General features: G+C 35.3%; 1 protein-coding gene across 1 annotated transcript in view; it reads right to left on the bottom strand.

Moving 5' to 3' along the window:
* The window catches only part of PCDH15 (protocadherin related 15), a 1,060,244-nt gene that overhangs the window by 158,962 nt on the left and 880,310 nt on the right, over positions 1–20,972 (bottom strand). Inside the window, exon 24 of the mRNA XM_059881970.1 lies at positions 1,303–1,412. Coding sequence (XP_059737953.1) covers positions 1,303–1,412 — 110 coding nt within the window. The remainder of the gene's footprint in view (positions 1–1,302; positions 1,413–20,972) is intronic.

Here is a 20,972-nt window from a genome sequence, read left to right as displayed (position 1 = left end):
CAGACAGATTCTTTACCACTGAGACTATTTTGTTCACTTCTTTCTCCTTAATTGCTGGAAGGTACTGAGTACATGATAAATGCTCAATAGGATTAGTAGACTAAATTGACAAGCAAATGAATTAAATGTAAAAATAATCATTGTGGTGGAGTGAGGGTAATAATTAGAACCACCTGTCTATATTCAAGGAAGAGAACAAATAAAATCATAGAGAAAAGTCATAAGAACAAATTGTGAAAACCATAGCTTCAGTCAGATGTAAGTTTAAGGCAAAAGGAAAGTCTGTAATATTTAGGGAGGAGGCATAACAGCACAGATGAAACAAAGAAAGTCAATAAGAAAAGTACAATATTTAGCACTTGCTTTAGGGACAATAACTTTTAGTAATGGTTGAAATACTTTTATTTATAAAAGTTGAAGACCACTTTCATAATTTCCTTGCAAACTGCTTTACAATATTATTAACATCTCCTAATTTAATATTGAAATGCATGTGTTTATGAAACATATATTAGCTTTTTTCTTTTAACCACCTACAACATTCCGGGCCATTTAACTCATAAAAGGGAAAACCAGAGGACAACCAACTGTGGGTAATAGGGAAAAAAAGAATCAATATGCTAATATAAAACTGAGTCACAAACTTATTCCCATAAGCTAGCAAGCCAATCTGTTCTCTGTGAAAAGTGATTGGTTGATAAAATCAAACTATTTATTTACTTACAACTGTTGATTATATGTTTGCTTTACTGAGGAATCACACAAAATGCACATGACTTTTATCATGCATGTGGCTCTTTGGTCATCCACAGTTATTTTTGTTCCTAAAATATCTTCAGGATTAGCGAAGGTATGATATGGGTTATAGATGGCACAGAACAGTGGTAAAAGACTACTATAGGCAATGATTATGACCAAAAGTTGAAAGTACATATGCATTACTTTTGAATAAATGTCATTAAATATCCCTAAATCAGGGGGAGGTGAAGGCTTTCAGAACTGGATATTGAGTATTCCCTAATGGAAATTAATAGCCTTTGTCAATATAACTGGATTTTCAATCAGATTTAACACATAATTACATTTAAGTTAGACACAGCTTACTAGAAAGATAAACAGTAATGAAATCTGAAATTTATTCCAAATCTAAGTTTATTGTTTTATGATGAAAAGTGTTAGTCACTTAGTTGTGTTCAACTCCGTGCAACCCCATAGAGTGTAGCTTACCAGTCTTCTCTGTCCATGGAATTCTCTAGGCAAGAATGCTGGAATGGATTGCCATTTGACTAAACAGATACTCACCCTCTTCATTTCCTGCAACAATGGAGTATACAATGCTCTGATTGATGGCTGCAGCAGAAATTACACCCACCATAGTCCCTCTGGTTGCAAGTTCACTTACTGGAGGAGGTCTGCAGGGTGTAAGAGAAGATAACTTATTTTTATTGTCCATTTCCTCATGATGGAGCTTTGTATTTAATAATATAATATGTTAATTTTGTGTTTGTTATTATTTGAATAGTACTATTTTTGAAATTTTCAACAAAATACTGCATTCAGACCCTAGGCCTAACAAGTTGTGTTCAAAATTATGCAAATGTTCTTCATTAAGAAAGTCTTGTCATCTGTACATTACTGCTTCAGCATCTCAAAAAAACTGTACAAAATTCATTTTGCTTGTCTCTGAAAAAAGTCCTGAATAGAATGCAGTAGGTAGATACAACTTGCTATCTCAAGTTGCTGAAGAAAAATATGGCTTTTATGTTGGTAATATTAGCATATTTAAGCAAACAACCTTCAGTTTCTTTCTAGTCTAGTCCTTATCCTTGCTCTACTATAAAATTTTTAACTGTCCTAAAAGTATTTGAATGGATGACATCATAAAATTAATATTTATTTTGACTTCACTTATTTTACTTAACTTTAACCATATTATGCCCCCATACAGTGATACTTAATTTTATCCATTTAAAACATTTTATTGAACTATAGTTGATTTACAATGTTATGTTAACTTCTTCTACATGTAAAAGTAACTCATTATACATATATAGTCTTTTTCATTGTTATTTTCCATTAGAATTTATTACAGGATATGGAATATAGTTCTCTGTGTTATATAATAGGACCTTGTTCTTTATTCATTCTGTATTTAGTCATTTTCATGATACTTAATTTTTAAAATATGTTTTCAACAACATACTATCTTATGTTCCAAAACTCCATTTTATTTTACAATATTGGTCACTGCAACTAGGCTATTAGAACTTTATTTTCATAAACCAATGAAAATAATCTCACTCTTATAATTCACAGACATTTATATCATCCAGCTTCCAAAAAAAATAGAAAATTCTTAAACATAAATTTCTGAATCTTGTTATAGTCCAATCAACCTATCCAAGCCATCTGACTTCTAAAGATTTAGCCTCTTTTCTCAAACTGATAAGATAAATCCTACTGTCACTCTTTCACGAGGCCTTTCATCTTTCAGTACTTACTCTTTCAATATTATCCTGCCTTTTTGTCACCACCTTCTGAGTTCTTCTAATCTAGATTACATTACACAATTATATATTGTACTTAATGAAGCCTTTTCTAACAAATTCTGAGCTACCAATACAGTATGAAAAATTAATTACATACAATCCTTCATAAACATCTTGTCCAAAATAGTATGTTCTTTGCCACTGTACTCCATATATTTGGCAGGCTAAAATTACCTAAATGTAAAGTGACCTATCTTACTGATAACTGCTATAGCACTTAATGGTGGTCCACTTCTCCACTGCATGGTCAATAACTATTTCTTGATAAAGTGTAAGAACTAATCTGAATAATTTTAATAAAATTTAATTTATCCATTTATTGACTTAATTTTACTTCTCTGCATATTTTGTCTTCTTTTTTAATAGCATCCAGGTATAGTTTTGGACAACCATATCTCCTTAATTATTAGTCTAACTGTTTTGGGGAGAACTGACTGACTCGATGGACATGCATTTGAGAAAGCTCGGGAGTTGGTGATGGACCGGAAGCCTGCATCCTACAGTCCATGAGGTCACAAAGAGTTGGACAGGACTGAGCGACTGAACTGAACTGACCAAATCCCCAGGGTATACGCATAGACACATTACCCAGCTCTGGCTAATGAGGGCATTTTACGTTTATTGCTCATGTTCATATGTGACAAATCTCTCGTGCAAACCCAATGAAAGTCTTGACCAAGAATGTTACTGTAACTAATAAAACATACACACAAAGAAAGTTTTGTTATTGTTGGCTAGAATTTTAATGTTTGTGCCTATAAGAAGGTTCTTGTTAATAATATCAACACAAATGAAATAACTAAAGGTTGAAAATATATCCACTACACTTTGATTAGTATTCTAAATGCTGTCATACTTGAAGCTGGGTAAACTCATAATTTCAGTTACTATTAGTAAAACAAAATTCTCCTGCATTTCTCCTTATATCTAGTTTTTCAGTCCCTTGAAATCAAGAGTTCCAAGTAATTTAAAAAAATATTTAGATAAAAAAGGATACATTCACCCAAGTAGGCACTTTTAAAGAAAGTTATCTGAGATAACACAATTTTATTTTATAAGCAATTCATCTAGACATTGTTACAGTGTCACTTCAGTGAAATAGGGGTGACTTTTGTAACCTTGAACCTAAAATGACAGGTGTCTACTGCTAAAAAGTAAGGCACTTAGAAAAGTGGCACTAAGATTATTTTGATGGACTAATTTGATTATGAATAGAAATCTTTTGTATGATATTTTAGATTATAAACAGACATTGAGACTAATTGTTATTTGCCACATTGGCTTGTGGTTGACCTCAGTGATTGTGAACTCCTTAAACCTGGAAAGGATTAAAATTAGAGAGCTATGGAAACACAGTATGATCCTCCATGATCTTCCACTTTGGTAGCCCTACCCTTGTGTATCCATTTCTCTTTGTTGGAGGGTCAGACTGTGACTTGTCTCTAATGAACAGAATACAGCAAAGAAGATGGGATGTCACTTCAGTGATTATATTCAGTTCAGTTCAGTTCAGTCCAGTCGCTCAGTCGTGTTCGACTCTTTGCGACCCCATGAATTGCAGCACACCAGGCCTCCCTGTCCATCACCAAATCCCGGAGTTCACTCAGACTCACGTCCATCGAGTCAGTGATGCCATCTCATCCTCTGTCGTCCCCTTTTCCTCCTGCCCCCAATCCTTCTCAGCATCAGAGTCTTTTCCAATGAGTCAACTCTTCGCATGAGGTGGCCAAAGTACTGAAGTTTCAGCTTTAGCATCATTCCTTCCAAAGAAATCCCAGGGCTGATCTCTTTCAGAATGGAGTGATTATGTTACATAAGATTATAACTTTTCATTCTTGCTAGTAGACTCTGACTACCTCCCTTGCTGGATTTAATGAAGTGAGTGGTGATGTGAGATGGTGCTGCTGCTGCTAAGTCACTCCAGTCGTGTCTGACTCTGTGTGACCCCATAGACGGCAGCCCACCAGGCTCCCCCGTCCCTGGGATTCTCCAGGCAAGAACACTAGAGTGGGTTGCCATTTCCTTCTCCAATGCATGAAAGTGAAAAGTGAAAGTGAAGTCGCTCAGTCATGTCTGACCCCCAGCGACCCCATGGACTGCCGCCTGTCAGGCTCCTCCATCCATGGGATTTTCCAGGCAAGAGTACTGGAGTGGGGTGCCATTGCCTTCTCCGTGCGAGATGGTGAGTTCTGACCGATAATAAGCAAGCAACTAAGACCCTCATTCCAACATCAATGTGGAACTGAACCCAGTCAACAAAAGCATGAGCTTGGAGGTGGACTGTTCCCTTGTTAAGCCTCAGTGAGATTCTAGCCCCAGACAACATTCTGACTAAAACCTGTGTGAGAATGTGAAACAGAGGACACAGATAACACATTCCTGACCTATTAAAACATGCTAGTGATATTATATATTGTGTATTGCTCCTTTTATGTCTTTTAGTGTTTGTCTTATGTATCGAGGTGCTCCTATGTTGGGTGCATAGACATTTATAACTGTTATGTCTTCCTCTCGGATTGATCACTTGACCATTATGTAGTGTCCTTCCTTATCTCTTGTAATCGTCTTCATTTTAAGGTCTATTTTGTCTAATATGAGGCTGGGTACTACAGCTTTATACACAATGAGTTGTATGAGCTGCTTGTATATTTTGGAAATTAATCCTTTGTCACTTGTTTCATACACTATTTTCTCCCATTCTGAGGGTTTTCTTTTCATCTTGCTTATAGTTTCCTTTGTTGTGCAAAAGTTTTTAAGTTTAATCAGGTACTACTTGTTTACTTTTGTTTTTATTTCCTTTACTCTAGGAGGTGGGTCATAGAGGATCTTGCTTTGATTTATGTCATCAAGTATTCTGCCTATGATTTCTAGGCATTTCTAAGAATTTTATAGTTTCTGGTTTTACATTTAGGTCTTTAATCCATTTTGAGTTTATCTTTGTGTGTTGTGTTAGGAAGTGTTCTAATTTCATTTTTTTACTCGTAGCTGTCCAGTTTTCCCAGCACCATTTATTGAAGAGGCTGTCTTTGTCCCATTGTATATTCTTGCCTCCTTTGTCAACAATAAGGTACCCATAGGTGTATGGGTTTATTTCTGAGCTTTCTATCTTGTTCCATTGGTCTATATTTCTGTTTTTGTGCCAGTACCATACTGTCTTGATGACTGTAGCTTTGTACTATAATCTGAAGCCAGGAAGGTTGATACCTTCAGCTCCATTCTTCTTTCTCAAGACTTCTTTGGCTGTTCAGGGTCTTTGTGTTTCCAAATGAATTATGAATATTTTTGTTCTAGTTGTGTGGAAAATGCCATTGGTAATTTAATAGAGATCACATTGAATCTATAGATTGCATTTGGTAGTATAGTAATTTTCACAATATTGATTCTTCCTACCCAGGAACATGGAATATCTCTCCACCTGTTTTAGTTATCTTTGATTTATTTCATTAGTGTTTTATAATTTTCTGTGTACAGTTCTTTTGTCTTCTTAGGTAAGTTTATTCCTAGATATTTAATTCTTTTTGTTGTAATGGTGAATGGGATTGATTCTTTAATTTCTCTTTCTGATTTTTCACTGTTCATATATAGAAATGCAAGTGATTTCGGTGTACTGATTTTGTATCCTGCAAATTTGCTAAATTCACTGATTACCTGTAGTAATTTTCTGATACTATATTTAGGGTTTTCTATGTACAGTATAATGTCATCTACAAACAGTGAGAGATTAATTTCTTCTTTTCTGATGTGGATTCCTTTCTTTTTTTTTTTTTCCTCCTCTGATTGCTATAGCTAGGACATCCAGAATTATCTTGAATAATAGTGGTCAAAGTGGACACCCGTGTCTTGTTCCTGATCTTAGGGGTAATGCTTTCAGTTTTCACCATTGAGAATAATATTTGCTGTAGGTTTATCATATATGGCCTTTACTATGTTGAGGCAGGTTCCTTCTATGCCCATCTTTTGAAGAATTTCAATCATAAATGGGTGTTGAATTTTGTGAAAGGTTTTTCTGCATCTATTGAGATTATCATATGGTTTTATCTTTCAATGTGTTAATACGGTGTATCACATGGATTGATTTGCATATATTGAAGAATCCTTGCATTCCTGGAATAAATCCAACTTGATCATGGTTGACTTTTGATGTGTTGCTGAATTCTGTTTGCTAACATTTTGTTGAGGATTTTTGCATCTATGTTCTTCAGTGATATTGGCCTGTAGTTTCTTTCTTTGTGTTGTCTTTGTCTAGTTTTGGTATCAGGGTGGTGGTTGCCTGGTAGAATAAGTTTGAAAGTGTTCCTTCCTCTGAAAATTTTGGAAATAATTTTAGAAGGATAGGCATTAGCTCTTCTCTCAATGTTTAATAGAATTCTCATGTGAAGCCATCTGGTCCTGGGGTTTTGTTTTTTGGGGAGATTTTTGATCACAGCTTCAATTTCAGTGCTTGTAATTGGGTTGTTCGTAATTTCTATTTCTTCCTGCTTCAGTCTTGGAAGATTGAACTTTTCTAAGAATCTCTCCATTTCTTCCAGGTTATCCATTTTATTGCCATATTGTTCATAATAGTGTCTTACAATCCTTTGTATTTCTGCATTGTCTATTGTAAACTCTCCTTTTTCATTTCTAATTTTGTTGATTTGATTCTATTCTCTTTTTTTCTTGATGAGTCTGGCTAAAGGTTTGTCAATTTTGTTTATCTTCTCAAAGAACCAGCTTTTAGTTTTATGAATCTTTACTATTGGTTCTTTCATTTCTTTTTCATTTATTTCTGCTTGGATCTTTATGATGTCTTTCCTTCTACTAATTTTGGGGATTTTGTTTTGTTTGTTGTTCTTTTTCCAGTTGTTTTAGGTATAAAGTTATTTTGTTTATTCAACGTTTTTCTTGTTTATTGAGGTAGGATTGTATTGCTATAAACTTCCCTCTTAGAACTCCTTTTGCTGAATCCCATAGGTTTTGAGTTGTTATGTTTTCATTGTCATTTGTTTCTAGAATTTTTTTTAATTTCCCTTTTGATTTCTTCAGTAACCTGTTGGTTATTCAGAAATGTGTTGTTTAATCCCTGTGTGTGTGTGTGTGTGTTTTCTTACAGTTTTGTTTTTTTATTCTTGTAATTGATATCTGGTCTCATAGCCTTGTGGTTGGAAAAGATGCTTGATATGATTTCCATTTCCTTAAATTTACTGAGGTTTGATTTGTGACCCAAGATGTGCTCTATCCTGGAGAATGTTCCATGTGCACTTGAGAAGAAAGTGTATTCTTCTGCATTTGGATGGACTGTCCTGAAGACATTGAGATCCATCTCATCTAATGTGTCATTTAAGACTTGTGTTTCCTTATTAATTTTCTGTTTTGATGATCTGCCCATTGGTGTGAGTGGGGTGTTAAAGTCTCCTACTATTATTGTGTTGCTGTCAATTTCTCCTTTTATGTCTTTTAGTGTTTGTCTTATGTATCGAGGTGCTCCTATGTTGGGTGCATAGACATTTACAACTGTTACGTCTTCCTCTCAGATTGATCACTTGACCATTATGTAGTGTCCTTCCTTATCTCTTGTAATCGTCTTCATTTTAAGGTCTATTTTGTCTAATGTGAGGCTGGCTACTACAGCTTTCTTTTGTTTCCCATTTGCACAGAATATATTTTTCCATCCTCTCACTTTCAGCCTATATGTGTCTTTAGGTCTAAGTGGGTTTCTTGTAGACAGCATATAAATGGGTCTTGTTTTTGTATCCATTCAGCCAGTCTGTGTCTTTTGGTTGGCACATTTAATGTGTTTACACTTAAATTAATTATTGATATATATGCTCCTGTTGCAATTTTCTTAATTGTTTGGGGTTGATTTTGTATATGTTTTTTCTTCTCTCGTATTTCTTGACTATATAAGTCCATTTAACATTTGTTGTAAAGCTGGTTTGATGGTACTGAATTCTCTTAACTTTTGCTTGTCTGAAAAGATTTTTATTTCTCTAATAATTTTGAATCCTTGCTGGGTACAGTAATCTTGGTTGTAGATTTTTCCCTTTCAGTACTTTAAATATATCCTGCCATTCCCTTCTAGCCTGCAAAGTTTCTGCTGAAAGATCAACTGTTAAGTGTATGGGGTTTCCCTGTATGTTATTTGTTGCTTCTCCATTGCTGCTTTTAATATTCTTTCTTCGCGTTTAGTCTTTGTTAGTTTGATTAGTATGTGTCTTGTTGTATTTTCCTCCTTGAGTTTATTCTGTATGGGACTCTTTGTACTTCTTGGACTTGATTATTTCCTTTTCCATGTTGGGGAAATTTTCAACCATAATCTCTTCAAAATTTTTCTCATACCCTTTCTTTTTCTCTTCTTCATCTGGGACCCCTATAATTCGAATGTTGATGTGTTTGAGATTGTCCCAGAGGTCTCTGAGACTATGCTCAGCTGTTTTCATCCTTTTGACTTTATTTTATGCTTCAGAAGTTATTTCAACCATTTTATCTTCCAGCTCATTGATTCATTCTTCTGCTTCAGATATTCTGCTATTGATTCCTTCTAGAGTATTTTTAATTTCAGTAATTATGTTGTTTGTCTCTGTATGTTTTTTCTTTAATTTTTCTAGGTCTTTGTTAATTGATTCTTGTATTTTCTGCATTTTGTTTTCAAGGTTTTTGATCATCTTTACTATCATTATTCTGAATTCTTTTTCAGGTAGTTTGCCTATTTCCTCTTCATTTATTTGGACTTCTGTGTTTCTTGTTTATTTCTTCATTTGTGTAGTATTTCACTGACTTTTCATTATTTATTTATTTTAACTTATTGTGTTTGAGATCTCTTTTTCACAGGCTTCAAGGTTGAATTCTTTCTTCCTTTTGGTTTCTGCCCTCCTAAGGTTGGTCCAGTGGTTTTTGTAAACTTCTTATAGGGTGGGATTTGTGCTGAGTATTTGCTTGTTTGTTTTGTTTTTCCTCTGATGGATAAGGCTGAGTGAGGTGATAATCCTGTCTGCTGATGATTGGGTTTGTATTTTTGTTTTGTTTGTTGTTTAACACACCTGCACAGGATGCTACTGGTGGTTGGATGATGCTGGGTCTTGTATTCAAGTGGTTTAATTTGTGTGAGTTCTTACTATTTGATACTCCCTAGGGTTAGTTCTCTGGTAGTCTAGCGTCTTAGACTCAGTGCTCCCACTCCAAAGGCTCAGGGCTTCATCTTGAGTTCTGTGTGGTTCTATATATTCTTTTCCACTGGTCAGGTACTCCTGTCTGCTCTCAGCTGGTGTTCTGCATGCATTTCTCTGTGTTTTAATTCATTACATTTGTAGTGGCATTGTTATGGTGCAATAGATAAGTAATACATGTGGTCTGGATAAAAGAGCAATTATTATTGACTTACTAAGGTCAAATTTCATACAACTTGTTGATGTAACATACATTTGTCATAGTGTGATCATTTGCATATACTGAATTTCTTTTTTGCAGAAACAGACACAGTTTACTTATCTATCTTGTTACTACATGAGGTAAGAACTAAATCTTATACTTTCCATAATTAATTTATAACTGGATCCTTATAAAGTACAGAAATATAAAAAGTCTACATTAATTTTCTCTTAGCTTTAACATTATAAAAAATACCATTTCTCATTACAAACTCTAAAAATAAAATATTTTATGCATATTTTTGTATAATCAGGATGAAAATAATTAATACTAAGAAAAAGATATTGGCATAGTTTCAGAAGGAATTTAAATCGTATGTCCACCACTAAAAACATTTAAATTTCTATTTGTTAGTAAATGTTTAAAACAGATTTACTTCTAGACAAAATATCTCATTAACCTTTGTCTTAATTGTGTCAACATGCTTCTTTCTATCAGAATCAAAACATACTATAAAAATGCAGTTTTCTCCTGGCTAGGATTAAAAGAACCTTTATAATAATGAGCGTTAGATCACAACATTTCAACTCTTCTATTTATTGCCAGACAGAGGCCATTTTATTTTTGTTTTATGCCCTAGAAAGTACCAGTTACATGATGGGGCAAATTATATGTTCCCTTTCGAGTCACATATAACTTGAACATAAAATGTAGTACATGTGCATGCTTAGTCGCTCAGTCCTGTCTGACGTTTTGCGACCTTGTGGACTGTACCCCACCAAGCTAATATGGAAAGTAGAAGTTGGTGTAAATCAGGATGCATAAAATCAGATGTCAGAAAAGATAAGAAAATAACAATATTGAATGAAATGGACATAAATTAAGGGGAGAAAGATGGGAACCTGAAATTCAAGAATTCTACTGTTTAAAACTAGATTTACTGCCAACATAATTGAGACAAAGCCCTCTAACACTTGAAACAGCTAGGGCTCAAAAGTGAAAATATACAGCTTTACTGATGAAGCCTAAGAGTCAAAAGAGCAACCGGATTCCTGTTCCTCAGAAAATGGTTGTTGAGAGGATGCCTAAGGAAATGGTTATATCTTAGACAGGCATACAAGTTGACCCTGGAGAGATTAATGGTTTTACATTTTTGAAATGTCTTAAGGAAGGGCCTTCAGTAAAAGGTTTTTTTTGTTTGTTTGTTTGTTTTTACCAAGCTTGAGCTGAATCAGGCTTCATATCCACATGTGCTGACATTTTCCTGTTGAGAACACTGGGTACTATTTTTCCCTCAAGTGCAACACTTTGGTGATAGTTTACGTCAGGTTTCTTTCCTTTTTTTTTTTTTTTTTCTTTTATTTTTTAACTTTACAATATTGTATTGGTTTTGCCATATATCAACATGAATCCACCACAGGTATACATGTGTTCCCCATCCTGAACCCTCCTCCCTCCCCATACCATCCCTCTGGGTCTTCCCAGTGCACCAGCCCCAAGCATCCAGTATGGTGCATCGAACCTGGACTGGAGACTCGTTTCATACATGATATTATACATGTTTCAATGCCATTCTCCCAAATCTTCCCACCCTCTCCCTCTCCCACAGAGTCCAAGAGACTGTTCTATACATCAGTGTCTCTTTTACTGTCTCGTACACAGGGTTATTGTTACCATCTTTCTAAATTCCATATATATGTGTTAGTATACTGTATTGGTGTTTTTCTTTCTGGCTTACTTCACTCTGTAAAATAGGCTCCAGTTTCATCCACCTCATTAGAACAGATTCAAATGTATTCTTTTTAATGGCTGAGTAATACTCCATTGTGTATATGTACCACAGCTTTCTTATCCATTCATCTGCTGATGGACATCGAACAAGACAAGGGTGCCCACTTTCACCATTACTATTCAACATAGTTTTGGAAGTTTTGGCCACAGCAATCAGAGCAGAAAAAGAAATAAAAAGAATCCAAATTGGAAAAGAAGTAAAACTCTTTTCTTTTTCTTTTTGCCACTCTATACAACATGTGGTATCTTAGTTGCCAGACCACAGACTGAACCCCTGCCAACCATAGTGGAAGCACAGAGTCTTAACCACTGGACCAAATCACCAGGGAAGGGTTTCTTTCCTTGTATTGTACAGTTCTGTGGTTTGGACAGAGGTAAAAAGTCATATATTCACCATTATATTTTCATACAGAATATTTCCAATGACTGAAAATCTGGTCCTCATTCGTCTATCCCCCTTGTTGATGCTGTTCAGTCGCTAAGTCATGTCCTATTCTTTGCAACCCCATGGACTGCAGCACATCAGGCTTCCCTGTCCTCTAATACCTCCTGAAGTTTGTTCAAATTCAGTCCACTGAGTTGGTGATTCTATCTAACCATCTTATCTTCTGTCACCCTCTTCTCTTTTTGCCTTCAATCTTTCCCGGCATCAGGATCTTTTCCAATGAGTCAGTTCTTTGCATCAGGTAGCCAAAGTATTGGAGCTTCAGTATTGGAACTTCAGCTTCATTTGAGACACAGTGATTCCAATGAATATTTAGGGTTGATTTCCTTTAGATTTGATGGTTTGACCTTGCAGTTCCAGAGACTCTCGAGTCTTCTCCAGCACCATAATTCAAAAGCATCAATTCTTAAGCACTCAGCCTTCTTTATGGTCCAACTCTCAACATCTGTATATGACTACTGGAAAAAGCATAGCTTTGACTATGTGGACCTTTGTCAGAAAAGTGATTTCTCTGTTTTTTAATGCACTAATTTCCTTCCAGGGAGCAAGCATCTTTTAAATTCATGGCTGCAGCCACCATTTGCAGTGATTTTGGAGCCCAGGAAAATAAAATATGCCACTGTTTCCACTTTTTCCACTTTTTCCACCCACTTGCAGTGAAGTGATGGGACTGGATGACATGATCTTATTTTTTTTAATGTTGAATTTTAAGCCAGTTTTTTTCACTCTCCTCCTTCATCCTCATAAAGAGGCTCTTTAGTTCTTCTTCAATTTCTGTCATTAGTACAGTATCATCTGTACATCTGAGGTTCTTGATATTTCTCCCAACAATCTTCATTCCAGCTAGTGATTCATCCAGCCTAGAATTTTACATGATGTACTCTGCAAATAAGCTAAATAAACAGGGTGACAATACATATCCTTGACAGACTCCTTTCCCAATTTTAAACTGGTCCATTGTTTCATGTCCAGTTCTAACTATTGCTTTTTAGTCCATATACAGATTTCTAAGGAGGCAGGTAAGGTGGTCTCATCTCTTTAAGAAATTTTCCACACTTAGTTTTGATCTACACAATCAGAGGTTTTAGTGTAGTCAATGAGGCAGAGTAGATGTTTTTTTGGAACTCCCTTGTTTTTTCCAGATTTCAACAAATGTTGGCTATTTGATTTCTGTTTCCTCTGACTCTTCAAAAACCAGCTTATACATCTGAAAATTCTTGGTTCACAGATTCCTTAAGACTTGCTTGAAAGATTTTGAGCATTGCCCTGCTAGCATATGAAATGAGTGCAATCATATGGTAGTTTGAACAGTCTTTGGCATTGCCCTTCTTTGGGATTAGAATGAAAACTGACATTTTCCAGTCCTGAGACCAATGCTATGTATTCCAAACTTGCTCACAGGTTGAGCACAGCACTTTAGTAACATCATCTTTTAAGATTTGAAATAGCTCAGTTGGAATTCCATCACCTCTACTGCCTTTGTTCATAGTAATGCTTCCTAAGGCCCACTAGACTTCACACTCCAGAATGCCTGGCTCTAGATGAGTAACTGAACCAGGCGGGCTATTATTCATGGGGCCTTAGAGTCAGACACAACTGAGCACACATGCATCCTTTAAGATAACTGCACCAGAAACTGGCTTAATTTGGAAAATATAGATTATAATAAATCTCTCAATTAAACATATTAAAAAATCTGAATAATGACAATACTAAAATAACAGAATGTATAGTTTCCAAATGTTAGTTCCAAATTTTACAGTAAAAATATAGATAAAACAATTATTCTACAATTTAAAATTTACTTTTATTGTTAGTATCAAGAAGTGACAATAAAAGTAAATGTTATATGTGTTACATAAAGCTCCTAATTATTTTAAATGCTGTGCAGTTTAGGATATAAAAGTGTTTGTAAATAGATGCTATAAAATTTCACTGGGATTCAATCTGGCTCTATTGCTTTCTTTCTACTGAGAGACAAATTAATTTATTTTGACATGTTTGAATTCAATATATTTGCAAATCAGTAGCAATTAAGGAACTGTTTTTATATCTTCTATAAGGGAATTTAATGAAAATAGGAAGAAAAAAAATACCCACCAGAACTCCTATTATTTGTAACCTTGGAGTAATTGTATCAGGGTAATCTAATGTTACATATTTAACTGAGAAAAACAGTTAAAAAAAACATGAATCAAGAGAGAGATTGTAAAGTTAAAAAATAAAATTAAATTTAAAAAAAAAAAAAAAAGAGAGAGAGAGAGAGATGCCAGCTATCCCAGAGTTCTTAGGATGGACTGTAGATAAGAAAATGGATAAAAGACCAGTGGTTAGAAGTTGTTTTTTAAATCTTTTCTGAAAGGTGATTTCTATTGTTAGGAGTTCTGCTTCTATTCAGATCCACAAAGTGTTCCCATTTGGAAGACAAGAAAACTGAGGTCCTGAGTAGTAAATACTTTCATTTATAAAAGGCCCCCAGGGGATTCAGATAGGAATGGCTTGAATATCATGTCTTTGGGGGGAAAGGGGACTTTGTCTCTGCCACCTTCCTCTTTCTTTTTCTTCCCACACTCTACTCATCAGGCTTCAGTCTTAGTCCTACAGCAATGAATGTCATTTCATGGACTAGAATTAAGCTGAGAAAACTCTCCTTTGATTCTAATAACTCTGAGTTTAAATTCTGACTCTCATATTTACTAGTTACATGACCCTGGAGAAATTTTTACTTTCTCTAATCTTAGTTTTTATCTAGGAAATGGGGAAATTAATTAGATCAGAAGATTATTGAGTTTACTAAAGGATATAATATGTACAAAAAGTTTTCCTTACACTTTGCACATAATAGGTACTCCATAAATTATAGACATTGCTAGTACATTATTTTATAAGCTACGCTTCTGAAAGTTTACTTTCAATACTGTAATGACATATAGCTTTCTCTCATATACAGTAGAAACAATAAAAATAAAATTAGAATATGTGTAATTATTAAATCTATCTTGGCTAATATTGTTCACTTTAGTTCAGTTGCTTAGTCCTGTCCAGCTCTTTGTGACCCCATGAACCGCAGCACACCAGGCCCCCCTGTCCATCACCAACTGCCAGAGTTCACCCAAACCCAGGTTCATTGAGTCGGTGATATCATCCAGCCATCTCATCCTCAGTTGTCCCCTTCTCCTCCTGCCCTCAATCTTTCCCAGCATCAGGGTCTTTTCAAATGAGTTGGCTCTTCACATCAGGGGGCCAAAGTATAGGAGTTTCAGTCTCAACATCAGTCCCTCAAATGACTGGTTGGATCTCCTTGCAGTCCAAGGGACTCTCAAGTGTCTTCTCCAACACCACAGTTCAAAAGCATCAATTCTTCGGTGCTCAGCCTTCTTTATAGTCCAACTCTCACATCCATACATGACCACACGACTAGATGGACCTTTGTTGGCAAAGTAATGTCTCTGCTTTTTAATATGCTGTCTAGGTTGGTCATAACTTTCCTTCCAAGGAACAAGCGTCTTAATTTCATGGCTGCAGTCACCATCCGCAGTGATTTTGCAGCCCCAAAATATAAAGTCTGACACTATTTCCACTGTTTCCCCATCTATTTCCCATGAAGTGGTGGGACCAGATGCCATGATCTTCATTTTCTGAATGTTGAGCTTTAAGCCAACTTTTTCACTCTCCTCTTTCACTTTCATCCGGGGGCTCTTTAGTTCTTTTCCACTTTCTGCCATAAGGGTGGTGTCATCTGCGTATCTGAGGTTATTAATATTTCTCCTGGTAATCTTGAATCCAGCTTGTTCTTCCTCTAGCCCAGCGTTTTTCATGATGTACTCTGCATATAAGTTAAATAAGTTTAATTACCCCTTGAGGTCCAGGCCTGGATCCAGACCTGCCACCCCGAGAGTGGTGAGGAGGCAGTGGCCCTGGTGGAGGATTGGCACTGAGAGGCCCAGGCCATGGGGCAGCGGGTGAGGCAAAGAGCCTGTTCTTCATGGAGCAGGCCTTGGAGGTAGTGGGGCTGCTGCCAGGTGGATAATTGCCAAAACCATAGTAGTAATGTTATCATTTGTCTAACTCAATGAAACTAATCCATGCTTTGTGGGGCCACCCAAGAAGGATGGGTCATGGAGGAGAGATCTGATAGAATGTGGTCCACTGGAGAAGGGAATGGAAACCACTTCAGAATTCTTGCCTTTAGAACCCCATTAACAGTATGAAAAGGCCAAAAGATAGGACACTGGAAGATGAACTCCCCAGGTCGGAAGGTGCCCAATATGCTACTGGAAATCACTGGAGAAATAACTCCAGAAAGAATGAAGGGATGGAGCCAAAGCAAAAACAACACCCAGTTGTGAATGGGACTGGTGGTTGAAGCAGGGTTTGATGCTGTAAAGAGCAATATTGCATAGGACCCTGGAATGTTAGGTCCATGAATCAAGACAAATTGGAAGTGATCAAACAGGAGATGGAAGAGTGAACGTCAGCCTTCTAGGAATCAGCGAAATAAGATGGACTGGAATGGGTGAATTTAACTCAGATGACCATTATATCTACTACTGCGGGCAGGAATCCCTTAGAAGAAATGGAGTAGCCATCATAGTCAACAAAAGAGTCGGAAATGCAGTACTTGAATGCAGTCTCAAAAATGACAGAATGATCTGTTTGTTTCCAAGGCAAATCATTCAATATCATGGTAATCCAAGTCTATGCCCTGACCAGTAACGCTGAAGAACCTGAAGTTGAAGTTCTATGAAGACCTACAAAACATTCTAGAACTAACACCCCAAAAAAGATGTCCTTTTCATTATAGGGGACTGGAATGCAAAAGTAGGAAGTCAAGAAACACCTGGAGTAACAGGCAAATTTGGCCTTGGTATACGGAATGAAACAGGGCAAAGGCTAATAGAGTTTTTCCAAGAGAATGCACTGGTTATAGCAAACACCCTCTTCCAACAACACAAGAGAAGACTCTACACTGGACATCACCAGATGGTCAACACCGAAATCAGATTGATTATATTCTTTGCAGCCCAAGATGGAGAAGCTCTATACAGTCAACAAAAACAAGACCAGGAGCTGACTGTGGCTCAGATCATGAACTCCTTATTGCCTAATTCAGACTGAAATTGAAGAAAGTGGAGAAAACCAGTAGACCATTCAGGTATGACCTAAATCAAATCCCTTAAGACTATACAGTGGAAGTGAGAAATAGATTTAAGGGCTAATATTGTATGTGATGTTTTATGCATTCTGATTTTCCCTTTTAAGTTCTCAGTCACACACCAATTTTACATCTAAAATGGGATAGTATTTTTCTTTTTACTATTTTTACAGCTTTAAATTCATAGACATTTTGGAGTCATTCAAAAACAACTAGTATAGGGTGGGATTGGTATAAGCTGCCTATGAAACTTAAAAACAATGACAATAAAATCAATTAACTTGTGAATAATGTATAAAATATGTGTAATATTATTCACAGTCTGTATGCATAGACTTTTATTCATCCATTCAATAAGTATTTATTGAACATGTACTATGTGCCTGACACTCACTAGGCAATAAAATCACAAAGGCAGGGTAGAGGAAGTGAATTATGCAGTCATTAAGCTTATAGCTTCACAAACAGACAACTGTCTAAACAGTTATAGCTAAATGTAGTAGACACATTAATATCAGATACCTAGTTATAAATTTAGTGGAAAACAAAGCATGCACCACTTATATTTTATATTCCCCACATTCCTACAAAGTTACTGTAAGTAGAGTCAGGGGTCTGTGTGGTTTGATGAAATGACTAGACCAGGAATATTCATTTCTGGCTAATTGATTTACTTATTAAAAATAGGTCATAATATATTTATATACTTAGTATGACCTCTGAGAAAATAGTTTTGCATTTTGGCTTATTTACCTCCATAAGAATTTTTCGTTTTCCCTTTACAGAGGAAATTATACATTTGGACTTTCATAAAAGTGTGACAGTATAGTTTTGAAATTTTAGAAGGGCATGACAGTAAACATTTGAAGCATTCTCTAATGCTTTTACTTTCTGTTGATTCCACTAGACTCTATGCCATTAGGTATATATGAAACTGTCATATAAAGATGAGAAATCACCATAGAATCTTGAAATATATTAGTGTAGTCAGGCACATAACATCAAAAAAGAGGAAAAGTTACTTTTGTAGAATGTTTAATATTTCAATTCAAATTCTTCATTTAACAGCCTGCAATGCAGAAGACCCCAACTTGATTCCTGGGTTGGGAAGATCCTCTGCAGAAGGGATAGGCTATCCACGCCAGTACTCTTGGGCTTCCCTAATGGCTCAACAAGTAAAGAAGCCACCTGCAATGTGGGAGACCTGGGTATGATTCCTGGATTGAAAAGATCCCCTGGAGAAGGGAAAGGCTACCCGCTCCAGTATTCTGGCCTGGAGAATTCCATGGACTGTATGGAATTCAGTGAGGTCCCTGAAATCCATGGGATCCAAAATAAACACGACTAAGTGACTCACTTTTACTTCATTCTCTACGTTTAACAGTTGAATGAATGTACTATCTCAAAAGTAACAGTAAAAGTGGACGTTCAAATTCTGCTAGAATTTCTAAGAAAGGAAGAGATAATAAGTCATTTTTCATTGTGTCAATCATACCCTAGAAAGATAGTAAACATTTATAATCACACCATCCAGGTAGGAAGATATATAGTCAGTATTCAGTACCATAAGATACATAAACTCATCATTATTTTAGGAAGTTGGGATATTTCATTTCCATTTAAAACTTTTGCCAAGGAAGTTGCAATTAATACATTAATTCTACATTGAGTTTTTATCATGATGCATTTGTATATATGTAAATATGTATAATATTATTCAGTCATAAAAAAAGAAGAGAATCCTGCCATTGTGACAACATGGACAGATCATGAGAGCCTATGCTAAGTGAAATAGGTCAGTGAAGGCAAATACTGTCTGATCTCATAAATATGTGAAATCTAAATAAAAAAAGGAAACTCACAGAAACAGAGAACAAGTTGATGGCTGCCAGAAATAGGAGGAGGGAGGTAGGTGGTGAGGAAACCAGGTAAAGGCAGTCAAAAGGTACAAGCTTCTAGTTAAAAGACAAGCAAGTTCTGGGAAAGAATGTACAGCATGCCAACTACAGTTAAAAATACTATATTGCATGCTTGATTGCTAAACGAGTAGATATTAAAAGTCTTCATCATGAGAACAAAATTAACTATCTGAGGTGATGAATGTTAACTAAATTTATCTTAGTAATTATTTTGTAATACATAAATTTTCAAATTATTGTCTTGCACAGTTTTAAATGAATACAATGTTGCATGTCAATTATATCTCAATAAAGCTGGAAAAATAGTTATAGTTAGATATCTCCTACCCAGTTTTTTTAAATCTATATGGCATTCCTAGTTATTAAATTTTGAAAGAAGTTTAAAAAGCCTGAGAGGTTGTTCTGACAAACCAGACTTAGCATCAACATTTCCCCTTAAATAGGGTAGTTTATTATTTAGAATCCATTAGATAAAAATTTAAATGTCCATTTTCTAGAAACTGATTCATAAGGCTTACTATGTCTGATTGGCAATTTTATTTTCCTCTCTTTTTTGTATAATGCCGTACATTGAGAAATGAAAATATAGAAATAAAATAATCATGTAAACACATCTGACACCTGGAATATTTTTTTTTTGGTTTGAGATGTAAATGTTATAAAAGTAGAAATAATGCACAATAGCATTTTTAAGACATTTTTAAATGTTAATTTGTTTACCTTTATTTTGATGTGGACAATTTTTAAAGTCTTTACTGACTTTAATATTATAATATTGCCTCCATTTTCTATGTTTCGTTTTCTTTGGGATTCAAAGTCCAGCATACACCGTAGAAAGTACATGCTTACCAGGTTTTCAATGTCTTCCCAATACTCATGGGACAAAACTCAAATCTTTAATATGTCCCATATTTCTGCCTCATCTTACAGTAGCTTATTTTCATTCTTTCTTCCTCAGCCATACAGACCTTCTTTAAATCTTGGAATGTGTTTTCTTCTTTTTCAATGTAGAAGTTTTATAGAACTAATTTCTTTTTAACTCCTGACCCCATTATATTCCTTCACCTACAAGTCTAATTATTACTTATTTATATCTCAACTCCTGTTTTTTCAAAAAAAAATTTCCTCTGATATCCCCTATTGCTGCATTGTATAACTTGTTTTATGTGCTCATAAGACTATGTTCCTTTCTTCAATGTTACCTATAAATTTGTATTTATAATCTGTTTCTTATGATAATTTTTGTCTACTACTCATAAGATCTCTGAGGGGATGAATCATGTATACTTTGTTCAGTGTTACTGTTTCTACTGCAGTTATGTGTTCAATCAACATCCACCGATGGGATGAGAAAAGGAAGTATTGCAACTTGAATACAGCAATCATTTTACATCATTTTAAACATTTTCAATGTTTGTGTTTTCCTATGAATTTTTAGAGAGAGCATCAGTTCCCTATTAACTGTTCTGTTTTATACTCTGTGCATAGCATTCTGCTGACATTTTTAAAAATCATTAAATTAGTGTACAACTATACTGGGTGAACTAACAAAATTTAAAGTAAAATAGCTTTGATTTTTCTGCTTCATCTTTTTCATCCTACTCTGAACTGAAATTCACAGCTCAAAGAACATTAGGAGAACTTCTGTAAAAAGACAAGTAAACTATACCATCAGTGAGATAGAAATAGGGTTCACAAATAATTCTGTAAGGGACCTGGACATCTTTAAACTTGACTCTAAACTCTGGGACTACATCTATATGACAATC

The sequence above is a fragment of the Bos taurus genome, chromosome 26, assembly GCF_002263795.3.
Source record: "Bos taurus isolate L1 Dominette 01449 registration number 42190680 breed Hereford chromosome 26, ARS-UCD2.0, whole genome shotgun sequence".
Classification (NCBI taxonomy): Eukaryota; Metazoa; Chordata; class Mammalia; order Artiodactyla; family Bovidae; genus Bos; species Bos taurus.
Note: the sequence above shows the minus strand (reverse complement) of the source record. Positions and strands in the feature narration are given on the sequence as shown.